Genomic DNA, 16,005 nt, shown 5'->3' with positions numbered 1-16,005 from the left:
GTGCCTCTGGCTGTATACCCAGTATATACTCTCTATATAATTACTGGGTGATCCTGGCTCTATACCCTGTATATACTCTCTGTATACTGGATGGGTGATTCTGGCTCTATACCCTGTATATACTCTCTGTATACTGGATAGGTGACTCTGGTTGTATACCCAGTATATACTCTATATATACTTACTGGGTGATCCTGGCTCTATACCCTGTATATACTCTCTGTATACTGGATGGGTGATTCTGGCTGTATACCCTATATATACTCTCTGTATACTGGATGTGTGATTCTGGCTGTATACACAGTATATACTCTCTGTATACTGGATGGGTGACTCTGGCTGTATACCCAGTATATACTCTATATATACTTACTGGGTGATCCTGGCTCTATACCCTGTATATACTCTCTGTATACTGGATGGGTGATTCTGGCTCTATACCCTGTATATACTCTCTGTATACTGGATAGGTGACTCTGGCTGTATACCCAGTATATACTCTATATATACTTACTGGGTGATCCTGGCTCTATACCCTGTATATACTCTCTGTATACTGGATGGGTGATTCTGGCTGTATACCCTGTATATACTCTCTGTATACTGGATGTGTGATTCTGGCTGTATACACAGTATATACTCTCTGTATACTGGATGTGTGATTTTTGCGCTTTGTTTTTTCAGGTAGCTGTCTGCCCACCACTGTCAGCCATGTTTGCTGTGCTGAGGCTGCTGTATGTGTCACCCGGTCACCCGGATGGCTCTCTCCTATCTGGATACAGCAGGCCGGCTCTGAGCTCTGAGCTTGTCCTAAGAATGATTTTTATTTGCTAAAACCAGAATATCCCTTTAAAAAAATAGTGAATGATTTTAGGAGAAATCCCCCCATATTGGAAATGAGGAGATTTAAAGGGAAACCCCCATATGAGACATTTATGGCACTGGCTGTGGATTCGCCATAAATGGATCAATTGGATCATAACATCCAATCACATTGCTCCTCGCATGTTGGAATTTGCACAGCGGAGTGATCTGATTGGTTGTTGGAGCATCTGCTCCCGTTTTTCCATCCTCTCCAGGGTTAATTTATCTCCACTTGATCCCGGTCTTTGTCTTTTTTTTCATTTTCTTGTAGCTATAAAAACCCGTTGACCTGAAGTTATGCCGTGATGTTTATCATTAGTGATGGCGGAGAAATGAGCCAGCGGGATTAACGAGGTAACGAGCTCACCCGCCACCAACATTTCCTGATCACTTTGAGAACGGCTGGACGGAGCCCAACGTCATAAATAACTGGAAACTCCGGTCATGGCGGAAATACAGTAATGTAATCCTAACAGAGCAGGCACAGACCCGTACGGACTCCATATAGCACCATGAATACTATCAGACAATCACAACAGCGCCACCCCTGTCTACAGGATACTTGAGGTACTGCAGCTCTGATCTACCCACTTCAATGGAGTTGACCTGCAATACCAGACATAACCCGCAGACAGGGGTGGCGCTGTTTATCGGGGAAAGCAGCCTTTTTTTCTATCTATGTACAACCCCTTTAAAAGCTTTGCAATATATGGATATTATTGAGGGGGTCCAATTCTTAGGACCCTGTCAGAGAGCTATTATTTATGCTTTGCTGGACTCAAACTGTTTTTACATTGCATGGCCGACCATTCACCAAGGAAATGTCTGTCCTGGTGGCTGCATTATTATAGAGGATCTGTCACTAGGTCAGAGTAGTCATTTTTTTGCTCTTATTTTCTTCCTGCTGCTCCCCTGAGAACTCACTTTTTTTTCTTTTTCAAATCCTCCTTACGAATCCAGAGATATGGGCCTTTTTATGTAGGGCTAATGTTTATTTTTTAACAAGGGGGTGTGGCTAGCAGGATCCTCAGGGGTGTGTCTATAGGCTGCTTTGCATTATTACCCTGTGAGCCACGCCCCTTTAGTAAAGTAAAGGCCATAAAAGTTAGCACTATTAAAAAAGGCCAAGGTCTCTAGAAGCATATGGTGACTTTCTGAAAAACAAAAATTGTCATACTCAGGGGAGGAGCGGGAATTAAATAAGAGAAAAAATGGCAAAATTCTGACTTGGGGAAAGGTCCTCCTTAAAGGGAAGCAGTAAGTAAGATCAACCTCTCCCCAAATGGTCTCCCTATGGTCATGCAGGTGTTTAAAGTGTCCATTGACGTCTTTTTATCTTCTATCTGTTGCTGCATTCCTGAGAAATCAGCTTGTTAATTCATATGCAAATGAAGTTCCAAGTGCTCTGGGCCTGACAGCACTTCCCCCACCATCACCGTCCAGTTTCCTTGCCTGTCAACTGACTTCACACAGATATGGAGCTATCAATCGAGGAAAAAAAGGTTTGTGCTTTGCAGGGAACAATCTGGGGAGGCAGTGGATACTTAAGTGCTTTTATGACCAGAGCACTTAACATCTTATTTGCATATGAATGAAAACACAAATTTCTCTGGAATGCAGCAACAGATAAAAGATATAAAGGATTTTATGGATTTCCATTTTAAGGAACAGTATGGACCTGTACGATCCAGGGGAAACCCATCTCATGTTAATCTGTGTTCCTCATTGCGATCGTCATACGTGGCACTATATTATATACATGTCAAGGACACTTTACTGCCTCACAGATTAGATCTGGATGTAACGACAGATGGTCAGAAATAACATGTAACATGGATCTGTCAGGAATAGGAGAAGTTTCTGATGTTGAAATTCATCAATATATATGTTTATAGACAGATAGATCCTCTTTCACCTTCAGATTATATATATATTTATATTTATTTATTTATTTAATTTATTTATTTATTTTTTAAACTTTTAATTTTGGGGGGTTATTTTACTTGCTTACATAGTGCAATCAATTCCACATCGCTTTGCAGACATTACAATATTATGTACAGTAGTTGAAATAAATATTGAACACGTTACCAATTTTCTAAGTAAATGTATTTCTAATGATGCCAATGACATTAATTTATCACCAGATATTGGTAACAACCCATCCAATCCACACAGGCAAAGAAATCAATCCATAGATGTCCAGAAATTAAGTTGCGTGTGATAATGAGATAATAACACAGAGAAAAAGTATTGAACACATGAAGAAAGAGAGGTGCAAAAAGCCCTGGAAAGTCCTGACCCCAGCTGAAATCTATCAGTAATTAGAAAGCAATCCTGCCAATTAGTGAAAAATAATATCAGCTGCTTCATCTGATAGTCTATAAAAAGGAGTCTCATTACCAAGGTGCACACAAGAAACATCTCATGATGTGTAAAACCAGTGAGCTGTCATCTCAAGACCTTCACAACCTTATTGTTACAAAACATACTGATGGCATTGGTTACAGAAGAATTTCTAAACTACTGAAGCTTCAAGTGACTGTTGGAGCCATGATCTGGAAGTGGAAATAACTCATCATATCACAATAAACCGGCCATGTCCAGGTGCTCCCTGCAAAATTTCATACAGAGGAGTGAAAAGAATTATCAGAAGAGTTGTCCAAGGACCACCTGCTGAGAGCTACAGAAAGACCTGGAATCAGCAGGGACAATTGTCTCATAAAAAAACAATAAGCACTGCACTCCCCCTCCATGGCCTGTATGCACGCCCCTGTATGCACGCCCCTGTATGCACGCTCCTGTATGCACGCTCCTGTATGCACACTCCTGTATGCACACTCCTGTATGCACGCTCACCACACAAAGCTCCACTGCTGAACAAAAATCAGGTTCAAGAGTGTTTAACGTTTACTCAACAACATTTAGACAAGTCTGTGAAATACTGGAGAATATAGTTTGGTCAGATGAGACCAAAACTGTCTTTGGAGGCCATAATACACACCATGTTTGGAGGCCAAACGACAAATCACCCCCAATACACCAACAACAGTGAAGTGTGAAGGTGGGAACATCATGGTGTAAGGATGATTTTCATATAATTGATATAATTGAAAAAAGGATGATTGGACAAATGCACCAAGACAATCCTGATAGAAATCTGCTGCATCTACCAGAATAATGAAGATGAAAAGAGGGAGGACATTTCGCAACACAATGATCCCAAACACACGGCCAAGGAAAGAAAATAAATCTGCTAGAATTGGCGAGCCGATCACCGGGGATGATTCTAATAGAAAATGTCTGGAAGGAACTAAAGCTCAGAGATCATAGAAGGAGCCGGGACCTGCAGGATGTGAGGAGTGTGTGCGGAAGAATGGGCCAAATCCACCTGAGCAATGCAGGCGACTAGTGTCTCCATACAGGATGTGAGGAGTGTGTGCGGAAGAATGGGCCAAAATCCACCTGAGCAATGCAGGCGACAAGTGTCTCCATACAGGATGTGAGGAGTGTGTGTGCGGAAGAATGGGCCAAAATCCACCTGAGCAATGCAGGCAACTAGTGTCTCCATACAGGATGTGAGGAGTGTGTGTGGAAGAATGGGCCAAATCCACCTGAGCAATGCAGGCGACTAGTGTCTCCATACAGGATGTGAGGAGTGTGCGCGGGGGAAGAACGGGCCAAAATCCACCTGAGCAATGCAGGTACTAGTGTCTCCATACAGGATGTGAGGAGTGTGTGCGGAGGAATGGGCCAAACTCCACCTGAGCAATGCAGGCGACTAGTGTCTCCATACAGGATGTGAGGAGTGTGTGCGGAAGAATGGGCCAAAATCCATCTGAGCAATGCAGGCGACTGGTGTCTCCATACAGGAGGGGTCTGGAAGCTTCAGCACCAAGAAAGGAGAATCTACCAAGTATTAATTACATTTCAGTAACATGCTCAATATTTTTTCCCTGTGTAATTTCTCATTTTTACTCAACACTTCCGTTGCGGACACTCGGACAGCTATAATTTGATTTCTTTGCCTGTGTGGATTGGATGGGTTGTTACCGACATCTGGTGAGAAATTCATGTCAATAGCAGCTTTAGAAATATATTTACTTAGAAAATTTGGGACCTGTTTTTTTACTTATTTCACCCGCTCTATATATATTTATATACTGTACATGTATATATATATTTGTAGATGATAGAAGGTGTATCATACTTAAAGTTCTACCTGACAATCAATGAATGACAGATCCGGGATACGTTCCAATGGCGGAGCCGATAGATTGGGTTAGGCAGTACACGGCCACCTACAACCGTCTTTGGACCCTACCGGTCCATGGATTAGGAGGAGGTTTCAATTAGAGATGAGCAAATAAATTTGGAGGATCTTGATCCAACAGTCAAGTCAGCAGTCAGGGGTCGCTGGACCCGGAGCCCACTCCTACCTGACCCGGAGCCCACTCCTATCTGACCCAGAGCCCACTCCTACCTGACCCAGAGCCCACTCCTACCTGACCCAGAGCCCACTTCTACCTGACCAGGAGCCCACTCCTACCTGATCCAGAGCCCACTCCTATCTGACCCAGAGCCCACTCCTACCTGACCCAGAGCCCACTCCTACCTGACCCAGAGCCCACTCCTACCTGACCCAGAGCCCACTTCTACCTGACCAGGAGCCCACTCCTACCTGACCCGGAGCCCACTCCTATCTGACCCAGAGCCCACTCCTTCCTGACCCAGAGCCCACTCCTACCTGACCCGGAGCCCACTCCTATCTGACCCAGAGCCCACTCCTACCTGACCCAGAGCCCACTCCTACCTGACCCAGAGCCCACTCCTACCTGACCCAGAGCCAGGGCCGGATTATAGGCGGGGCAGACGGGGCTTCAGCCCAGGGGCCCCCACCACAAGAGCCTCTGAGGGGGCCCCCACCACCATCTGTGTGTCCGCCATTTTATTAATGTCACAGTTGTTCAAGACTGCACTGTACCTTTAAGGTATTTCAATCCCGGCCATCACTGTACTGCAGACACGCCCACTGTACGTTGTGTGGGCTGCGTCTGCCAGGATGACGTCACCGCGCTGCTGTTTCTTCCTGCCGTAGAGGAGCTTGTGGGAGGACCGGAGGTCTCAGTGGATCCCGGTAAGTATGAGGTCATTAATCATGGTGCCGGCCGGGCAGGAGGCTGCAGTGAGGAGGGAGCAGGACGCCGCTGATAACTCCGACGGGATTCCATAGTGTCAGCGGCCACTCTGCTATCAGTGTGAGATATTGCAGGAGTGTGAGCTGCAGCAGATCAGGTCGGGCTGTCAGTGCCGGGTCATCGGCCTCATCCCTCCCCTGCAATAACTCACACTGATCTCCAGCAGAGACATCACTACACACAGAATCCTGCACTGATCACATCTGAGCCTGCAGCACACATTACACTATATGGCCCATATTACATATAGAATATGTTACATCCTGTCCTGTAGGCCCAGGTGTGATCAGTGCAGGGGATTGTATATCTGTGCACATGGTATACCACATCCAGTGTACAGAGAGAGTAGTGTGATACACTGTGTACACACATCAGATGGTATATAATAATGTGTATATTGTATAACATCTGGTGTCTGTATCACAGTATATTGTGTACCAGTCATGTATTCTCCTGTACACTGTACAGGGGCGTACCTTTGGGGGACATGCGGCATATGTTCCCCTGCACAGCAATCAGGGGGGCACCATTAAAAAGTGTGAGGCAGCAGTATGGTGGGAGAAAATTGTAAGTGGAGAGTATTGGTGGAGAAAAGTGTGAGGGGCATAGAATAGAGACTGTGTAGTGGGGAACATAAGCAGTATAGAGAAGGGGCAGCATGGTGGCCAGTGTGAGGACACAGTATGCTGAGGAGGGGGAATGTGAGATTGAGGTGTAGTATAGTGACTGTATAGTGAAGGAGGTAGGCAGTATAGAGAAGGAGCAGTATGGTGGGCAGTGTGAGGGCACAGTATGGAGGGCACAGTATGCTGAGGAGGGGGGATGTGAGACTGAGGTGCGGTATAGTGACTGTATAGTGAAGGAGGTAGGCAGTATAGAGAAGGGTCAGCATGGTGGGCAGTGTGAGGGCACAGTATGGAGGGCACAGTATGCTGAGGAGGGGGAATGTGAGACTGAGGTGCGGTATAGTGACTGTATAGTGAAGGAGGTAGGCAGTATAGAGAAGGGTCAGCATGGTGGCCAGTGTGAGGGCACAGTATGGAGGGCACAGTATGCTGAGGAGGGGGGATGTGAGACTGAGGTGCGGTATAGTGACTGTATAGTGAAGGAGGTAGGCAGTATAGAGAAGGGGCAGCATGGTGGGCAGTGTGAGGGCACAGTATGGAGGGCACAGTATGCTGAGGAGGGGGAATGTGAGACTGAGGTGCGGTATAGTGACTGTATAGTGAAGGAGGTAGGCAGTATAGAGAAGGGGCAGTATGGTGGCCAGTGTGAGGGCACAGTATGGAGGCACAGTATGCTGAGGAGGGGGAATGTGAGACTGAGGTGCGGTATAGTGACTGTATAGTGAAGGAGGTAGGCAGTATAGAGAAGGGTCAGCATGGTGGCCAGTGTGAGGGCACAGTATGGAGGGCACAGTATGCTGAGGAGGGGGAATGTGAGACTGAGGTGCGGTATAGTGAAGGAGGTAGGCAGTATAGAGAAGGGTCAGCATGGTGGCCAGTGTGAGGGCACAGTATGGAGGGCACAGTATGCTGAGGAGGGGGAATGTGAGACTGAGGTGCTGTATAGTGAAGGAGGTAGGCAGTATAGAGAAGGGTCAGCATGGTGGCCAGTGTGAGGGCACAGTATGGAGGGCACAGTATGCTGAGGAGGGGGAATGTGAGACTGAGGTGCTGTATAGTGAAGGAGGTAGGCAGTATAGAGAAGGGTCAGCATGGTGGCCAGTGTGAGGGCACAGTATGGAGGGCACAGTATGCTGAGGAGGGGAATGTGAGACTGAGGTGCTGTATAGTGAAGGAGGTAGGCAGTATAGAGAAGGGTCAGCATGGTGGCCAGTGTGAGGGCACAGTATGGAGGGCACAGTATGCTGAGGAGGGGAATGTGAGACTGAGGTGCTGTATAGTGAAGGAGGTAGGCAGTATAGAGAAGGGTCAGCATGGTGGCCAGTGTGAGGGCACAGTATGGAGGGCACAGTATGCTGAGGAGGGGGAATGTGAGACTGAGGTGCGGTATAGTGACTGTATAGTGAAGGAGGTAGGCAGTATAGAGAAGGGGCAGCATGGTGGCCAGTGTGAGGGCACAGTATGGAGGGCACAGTATGCTGAGGAGGGGGAATGTGAGCTGGTGGTACAGTATAGTGACTGTATAGTGAAGGAGATAGGCAGTATAGAGAAGGGGCTGCATGGTGGCCAGTGTGAGGGCACAGTATGGAGGGCACAGTATGCTGAGGAGGGGGAATGTGAGACTGAGGTGCGGTATAGTGACTGTATAGTGAAGGAGGTAGGCAGTATAGAGAAGGGGCAGCATGGTGGCCAGTGTGAGGGCACAGTATGGAGGGCACAGTATGCTGAGGAGGGGGAATGTGAGCTGGTGGTACAGTATAGTGACTGTATAGTGAAGGAGATAGGCAGTATAGAGAAGGGGCTGCATGGTGGCCAGTGTGAGGGCACAGTATGGAGGGCACAGTATGCTGAGGAGGGGGAATGTGAGATTGAGTTGCACTTTCAGTGATTTTGGTACTAAGGGTGAGGGCAGTATAGAGAGGGGATTGCATGGGGGACATTGTGAGGGCACAGCTCAGGAGGGGGAGTGTGAGGAGGGGGCACAGTATAGACATTTGGAGGTATAGTGGGTACACAATGTAGAGGACGGTGTGAAGAGGGGGCCCAGTACTGAAAGAAGAGGCCATGTACCATAAGAATGACATTGTGTGGGTCATTTTGTGCAGGGAGCACAGTGAGGGGCAATTATTTATTCAGGCGCACAGCGTAGGTCATATATTTATATTTCGGAGCATTATAATCATTCTGCTATTTATTTTAAGGGCATAATGTCGAGATGTGCTGCAGAAGGCCCGGGAGGTCTGCAGAGAGGAGCTGTAGAAGACCAGGGAGGTCTGCAGAGAGGAGCTGTAGAAGACCCGGGAGGTCTGCAGAGAGGAGCTGTAGAAGACCCGGGAAGTCTGCAGAGAGGAGCTGTAGAAGACCAGGGAGGTCTGCAGAGAGGAGCTGTAGAAGACCCGGGAAGTCTGCAGAGAGGAGCTGTAGAAGACCCGGGAGGTCTGCAGAGAGGAGCTGTAGAAGACCCGGGAGGTCTGCAGAGATGTGCTGCAGAAGGCCCGGGAGGTCTGCAGAGAGGAGCTGTGGATGTGAATAGTCATCATGACGTCTGGACAAGATGGAGAAGAAAGAATAAGATGACTCCGATCAGGGAAGATGTCACCTACAAGGTACCTGGATGTGACTGTATGTGTGTGATACTCAATGCTTCTCATCAGGACTGTGGTTCCTCTATGGTCCAAAGTCTGATAAATACTGATAACTCCCAGCATTTTCTTACAATTGTTGAGGACATACTGGGAGTTGTTAATTCATGTGATACAAATGTATATGGGGATGTGACATTACAATATATTGTTGTAGTAAATTTGGTACTGTAGTCATGTATTGGTGGTTCTGGTGATATATTCGTTTACTGATGAGGGTGCTAGTGATGTATTTTGGTATTGCTTTTGGTTCTGGTGCTGTACACCGTGTGCAGAATTATTAGGCATTTTGTATTTTAGAGGATTTTTTTTATTATTGATCAACAACTATGTTCTTAATTAGCCCAAAAGACTCATAAATATCAAATCTTAATATTTTTGGAAGTTGGAGTGGTTTTTTTTTAGATTTGGCTATCTTAGGAGGATATCTGTCTGTGCAGGTAACTATTACTGTGCAGAATTATTAGGCAACTTAATAAAAAGCAAATATATTCCCATCTCACTTGTTTATTTTCACCAGGTAAACCAATATAGCTGCACAAAATTTAGAAATAAACATTTCTGACATGCAAAAACAAAACCCCAAAAAATCAGTGCCCAATATCGCCCCCTTTCTTTCTGATGACACTCAGCAGCCGACCATCCATAGATTCTGTCAGTGCTTGATCTGTTTATGATCAACATTGCGTGCAGCAGCCACCACAGCCTCAGGACACTGCTCCGAGAGGTGGACTGTTTTCCCTCCCTGTAGATCTCACATTTTATGACCACAGGTTCTCTATGGGGTTCAGATCAGGTGAACAAGGGGGCCATGTCATTATTTTTTCAGCTTTTAGACCTTTACTGGCCAGCCACGCTGTGGAGTAGTTGGATTAATGTGATGGAGCATTGTCCTGCATGAAAATCATGTTTTTCTTGAACGATACCGACTTCTTCCTGTACCACTGCTTGAAGAAGTTGTCTTCCAGAAACTGGCAGTAGGTCTGGGAGTTGAGCTTCACTCCATCCTCAACCCGAAAAGGTCACACAAGTTGATCTTTGCTGATCCCAGCCCATACCAGTGCCCACCTCCACCTTGCTGGCGTCTGAGTCGGAGTGGAGCTCTCTGCCCTTTACTGATCCAGCCTCTGGCCCATCCATCTGGCCCATCAAGAGTCACTCTCATCTCATCAGTCCATAAAACCTGTGAAAAATCAGTCTTCAGATATTTCTTGGCCCAGTCTTGAGGTTTTATCTCATGTTTCTTGGTCAGAGGTGGTGGTTTTCAGCCTTCCTTACCTTGGCCATGTCCCTATGTATGGCACACCTTGTGCTTTTTGATACTCTAGTAATGTTGCAGCTCTGAAATATGGCCAAACTGGTGGCAAATGGCATCTTGGCAGCTTCACGCTTGATTTTTCTCAGTTTATGGGCAGTTATTTTGTGCCTTTTTTGCCCAACACACTTCTTGCGACCCTGTTGGCTATTTGCCATGAAACGCTTGATTGTTCGGTGATCACGCTTCAAAAGTTTGGCAATTTCAAGACTGCTGCATCCCTCTGCAAGACATCGCACAATTTTGGACTTTTCAGAGCCCGTCACATCTCTCTTTTGACCCATTCTGCCAAAGGAAAAAAGTTGCCTAATAATTAAGCACCCCTTATATAGGATGTTGATGTCATTACACCGCACCCATCCTCATTACAGAGATGCACAGCACTGGATTTACTTAATTGGTAGTTGGCTTTCAGCCTATACAGCTTGGAGTAGGACAACATGTATAAAAGTATCATGTGAGCAAAATACTCATTTGTCTAATAATTCTGCACACAGTGTATTTATGTACATTTTACTGATTCTGATCCTGTACACATGTAGCAAGCCATGATTTGTAAAATTACATGACCGCAAGGGTTTCTACATTATGTTAGTAGCATTAAAGGGGTTGTCCAGGTTTGTGATGAAAGTTTCTATGTGATTGCAGACTTCTGAATCCTCAGTGTGCACACTGCACACTGTCAGGACTCTCCGATGCCAGCAGTGAGAGCTTGAGGGCATGTAACTATTGAGTGAGGCTGCAGACGTCTAATTTGAATGTGGCCGGAAATAAGCAAATCGCATACTTGCAGTCCCATGACTACTTGCTCATGGCACGGGAAAATCATGACAGTGTGCAGTCCGCAAGCTGTGAGAATTCAGAAGTCTGCAGTCATATAACTACAAATTTTCCTTGTCGAGCTGGACAACCCCTTTAATAATAAAAGTAAGCCCCGTAGCATGCCCAATCCAACAACCTGTAATATACTCAATGTAAGGATTCAGCTCTGCTTGCTAATTTTAGAAGTGGTCACATGACCACTTGCAGGTCATTTTAATACTTTGAGTCACAATTAGCTTCTCTTCCTGCTTCTCTTTATGGGCTGTAGTATTTCACTGAACATCGAGAGAATTAGGAAGAGCAGCTCATCGGCACGTGTGAAAATGGCGTATGAGCGGTTACATGACAACTACTCAAACCGCATAAGCCGTGTATAGAAGGGGGCGCCAAACTGAACTCCTACTCCATGGACAGGAAAACCTAGATCCACCTCTGATACTGTGTATGGCATACCGTGTACAGACATCAGCTGCTATGTACTACTCCGGAGACAATACAATAGAGAGCACATTGTGATTTTCAGCAACCATTGCTGCCAGTGAGAACTTTCCCTTTCTTTATTTTTACTATTACTTGGCTGTCTTAACATTGGGATCAATAAAAAAATGTGAGTAACTTTATTTTCTGTGTATGAGTGTGAATGTGGCAGAACAGGATAAGATCCATGCTCAGTGGATTTATATCTAAATGCTACAGTTCGTGCTCTACTGTTACGGCTAAAAATGTTAACGTTTTGGGGCCCCCACCAGATTTTCTGCCCAGGGGCCCCCACCAACCTTAATCTGGCCCTGCCCAGAGCCCACTTCTACCTGACCAGGAGCCCACTCCTACCTGACCCAGAGCCCACTCCTATCTGACCCAGAGCCCACTCCTACCTGACCCAGAGCCCACTCCTACCTGACCCAGAGCCCACTCCTACCTGACCCAGAGCCCACTCCTACCTGACCCAGAGCCCACTTCTACCTGACCAGGAGCCCACTCCTACCTGACCCCGGAGCCCACTCCTATCTGACCCAGAGCCCACTCCTATCTGACCCAGAGCCCACTCCTTCCTGACCCAGAGCCCACTTCTACCTGACCAGGAGCCCACTCCTACCTGACCCGGAGCCCACTCCTATCTGACCCAGAGCCCACTCCTTCCTGACCCAGAGCCCACTCCTACCTGACCAGGAGCCCACTCCTACCTGACCCGGAGCCCACTCCTACCTGACCGGGAGCCCACTCCTACCTGACCCGGAGCCCACTCCTACCTGACCCGGAGCCCACTCCTATCTGACCCTGAGCCCACTCCTACCTGACCGGGAGCCCACTCCTACCTGACCCAGAGCCCACTCCTACATGACCCAGATCCCACTCCTACATGACCCGGAGCCCACTCCTACCTGACCAGGAGCCCACTCCTACCTGACCAGGAGCCCACTCCTACATGACCCGGAGTCCACTCCTACCTGACCAGGAGCCCACTCCTACCTGACCAGGAGCCCACTCCTACCTGACCAGGAGCCCACTCCTACTTGACCAGGAGCCCACTCCTACCTGACCCGGAGCCCACTCCTACCTGACCCGAAGCCCACTCCTATCTGCGGGCATCCCTGGCTCCTATTTTGACCAGTCGGTTTGATACTTCATTATGTACCACAACAATGTCATAGCACTCGGCCAATAACCAAGAAAAGGAGCCATGGATGACAGCAGGTAGGGGCAATTCAGGCGGCTACAGAATACTGACCCAGTCGATGGACCAGGATTTGCTCATCTTTAGTTTAAATAAGTCGCCCTCCCCATAAACAGACATGCTGGGCTAATTCAAGCACGCATGTGTTCTCACAGGATTAAGACACCTCTGTCAGCTTATCTCAGAATAAAAAGATGGGGCATGTTGAAATCAATCAGCCCCATCCTTTCTTTTTCCTACATTTGCTCTCAAGGAGAAAGTCAAGACACCCCGCATGCTCATTAGATGGTTGTACAGTCAGGTCAGTATCAGTATTTTGATCATTGAGGTCCATGGTGTGATTGGAAGGTCATGTTGAAATTAATCAGCCCCATCCTTCCGTTTTTTACATGTGATCTCAAGGGAAAAGTCAGTACACCCCGCATGCATATTAGATGGCTGTATGGTCAGGTCAGAATGGCTATTTTGATCATTGAGGTCCATGGTGCCATTGGAAGGGCATGTTGCGATTAATCAGCCCCATCATTCCTATTTCCTACATGTGATCTCAAGAAGAAAGTCAGTACACCCCACATGCTCATTAGATGGTTGTACGGTCAGGTCAGAATGGATATTTTGATCATTGAGGTCCATGGTGTGATTGGAAGGTCATGTTGAAATCAATCAGACCCATCCTTCCGTTTTTTTACATGTGATCTCAAGGAAAAAGTCAGTACACCCTGCATGCACAATAGATGGTTGTACGGTCAGGTCAGAATGGATATTTTGATCATTGAGGTCCATGGTGCCATTGGAAGGACATGTTGATATTAATCAGCCCCATCTTTCCTATTTCCTACATGTGATCTCAACGAGAAAGTCAGTACACCCCACATGCTCATTAGAAGGTTGTATGGTCAGGTCAGAATTGTTTTTTTTTTTTTTTTATCCTTGAGGTCAATGGTGTCCTTGGAAGTCGACCTCCTTACATATAAAGTGAAATCGCTGCTCCCAGTCGATTCCTTGGAAATATTACACTGAATCATAAATATCAATCATTAACAAATATCTAAGAAAATGGAAAATCCAAACAATAATCGATGTTATCAATCCCCCGTCACTTACCGTCCGCACGAATCAACAACACCGCCACTAAGAGGCAGAAAGCTCCCCCTGGGTGGACCCCCATGGCCGTTCCTTCTCCGAGGCTTCGCCGGCTCGACTTGTGTGTATCTCTATAACGGAGAAGCGCGCGTCCTACATCTCCGGCTGCTTTTATACCCCTAGCGTGTGACTGATAACCAAGCAACCATAAATTGTGTTATCATCTTCACCTTTGAGAGCTCGAGCCCGACTAATGGACAATAAAAAAAGTCATAATGAGCACAAACATCTCAATGCCACAATTGTAAAATATTATCTGACGTGATGAGGCCCCCAGGAACGACTGTCGCTGGATCTTAGAAGAATGTATGGCGAGGAACCCGAGCGCTACGGGGCGAAGACGCTCCACAGTCTTGGAGAAGGGCCCCGTCTGCTTCCATCTCAGCTCCATAATAATTCAGCAAGTGTCACAAACATCACATCAAGCCCTCCGCTCCACGGGAACACGTACACCAGACATAACATTGAAGCCACCGGCCTAATACTGTGTGGCTCCCTCTCGTGCACTGACCCATCAAGGGATGGACCCTACGAAGCCTTTTTGAGGTGTCTTGTGGCATCTGGCACCATTAGCAGCGGATCCGGTAAGTCTGGTTCATTGCTCGGTGCGACCTCCATGAATCAGACTCATCATTCATAGATGATCGACCGGATCGAGATCTGAGAACTTGTAGACAAGTCATCATCCTGGACTCTTAAGATCAGGATAAAAGCCTCCCGGGGGTCCCATGTGCCACCATCCGCTCTTGTTTCTCTGTGCTGCAGTCTTATACCATCAGTCTCGATGCAGGCTGTCACTGCTGGATGATAGAATAGGGGGGTCAAGGCTACGCCACCCCCCTTCAGAAGTAGCTGCCACACCCAAGGTTTTGTGTAATACAAATGTAATGTATGGTATATCGTGTAAATAGCCACCGGGTGGCAATGCGGCTTAGGGACAGCAGTCCTGGTACCAGGGTAGGCAGTTTAGGAGTTAAGTAAGAGGAGGAGAATAGGCAATATATAAAGCACAGTATGAAGGAGGAGGGTAGGAGAGTCCACAGGAGGAGAAACAGAATACAAGGCCAAAACTCGTAGTCTCAATTTATGATCCTAAGGGTCACCCCTGTGTTCATGGATACGTGGGGTCCTGCACGTTGAGGACTGTGAAAATGCGTTTCCAGAAGCGGGGTTTAGTCCGGTCGGTTGGGGAGGCATCTGTTTTCCTGGATATGAATACCCTAAGAAATCTCCTGTGAGACCGAAGGTCAGTGGGTCCTTGTCTGAGAAGGGTAGCTCCTGGCCTAAGCACAAGCGGAGAAGTGCTGTCATACATAGCCTTTCCAAAGCGCAAGCTAATCCCAGTGGATGGGACAGATACACTTAAGGACTTTTTGAAGAAGAGAGAGGTAAAGTTCCTTTGTTTAAAGAGAATACTGCATCGTGATATTGTCTCAGAGTGAGAATGGAGTGAAGATTGGACTGTTGCAGAGTTGTGTGGCAACGGGGAGGCAACCGGTTACCGAGCGGCTGCGCTGCGGCCTGGCGACCCCTGTATACACAAATACCACTGCTTGCCCCGTGCCCCCCACAATAGGTTTCCACAATATACAGTTTGATCTAAAAATAATCAGACAGTGACCGAATCTTTGTGATTTCAGATCTGCAGGCTTCCGGCCATGGATATCTCCATCACTGGTCTCCTCAGGTCTGAGGCTTTCGGCCATGGGCGTCTTCATTG

General features: G+C 47.0%; 1 protein-coding gene and 1 long non-coding RNA gene across 6 annotated transcripts in view; one reads left to right on the top strand and one right to left on the bottom strand.

Annotated features, from left to right (window-relative positions):
* Positions 1-14,349, bottom strand: part of PLB1 (phospholipase B1) — a 170,954-nt gene extending 156,605 nt beyond the window's left edge. For 2 of the 4 annotated variants that reach the window (XM_075339033.1, XM_075339034.1), the window contains exon 1: positions 14,247-14,349. In XM_075339033.1, coding sequence (XP_075195148.1) covers positions 14,247-14,310 — 64 coding nt within the window. In that variant the 5' untranslated portion in view covers positions 14,311-14,349. Of the gene's footprint in view, positions 1-5,699; positions 5,813-5,848; positions 5,884-14,246 lie in introns of those variants that run through there. The other 2 variants (XM_075339035.1, XM_075339036.1) reach the window with 2 other exon arrangements.
* Positions 5,931-16,005, top strand: part of LOC142295917 (uncharacterized) — a 109,844-nt gene continuing 99,769 nt past the window's right edge. For both annotated transcript variants that reach the window (XR_012751565.1, XR_012751564.1), the window contains exons 1-2: positions 5,931-6,001; positions 8,890-9,294. This is a non-coding gene — a long non-coding RNA (uncharacterized LOC142295917). The remainder of the gene's footprint in view (positions 6,002-8,889; positions 9,295-16,005) is intronic.

Source organism: Anomaloglossus baeobatrachus, chromosome 3 (genome assembly GCF_048569485.1).
Source record: "Anomaloglossus baeobatrachus isolate aAnoBae1 chromosome 3, aAnoBae1.hap1, whole genome shotgun sequence".
Lineage (NCBI taxonomy): Eukaryota > Metazoa > Chordata > Amphibia > Anura > Aromobatidae > Anomaloglossus > Anomaloglossus baeobatrachus.
The sequence above is the reverse complement of the archived record's forward strand: the minus strand, read 5'-3'. Positions and strand labels throughout refer to the sequence as shown.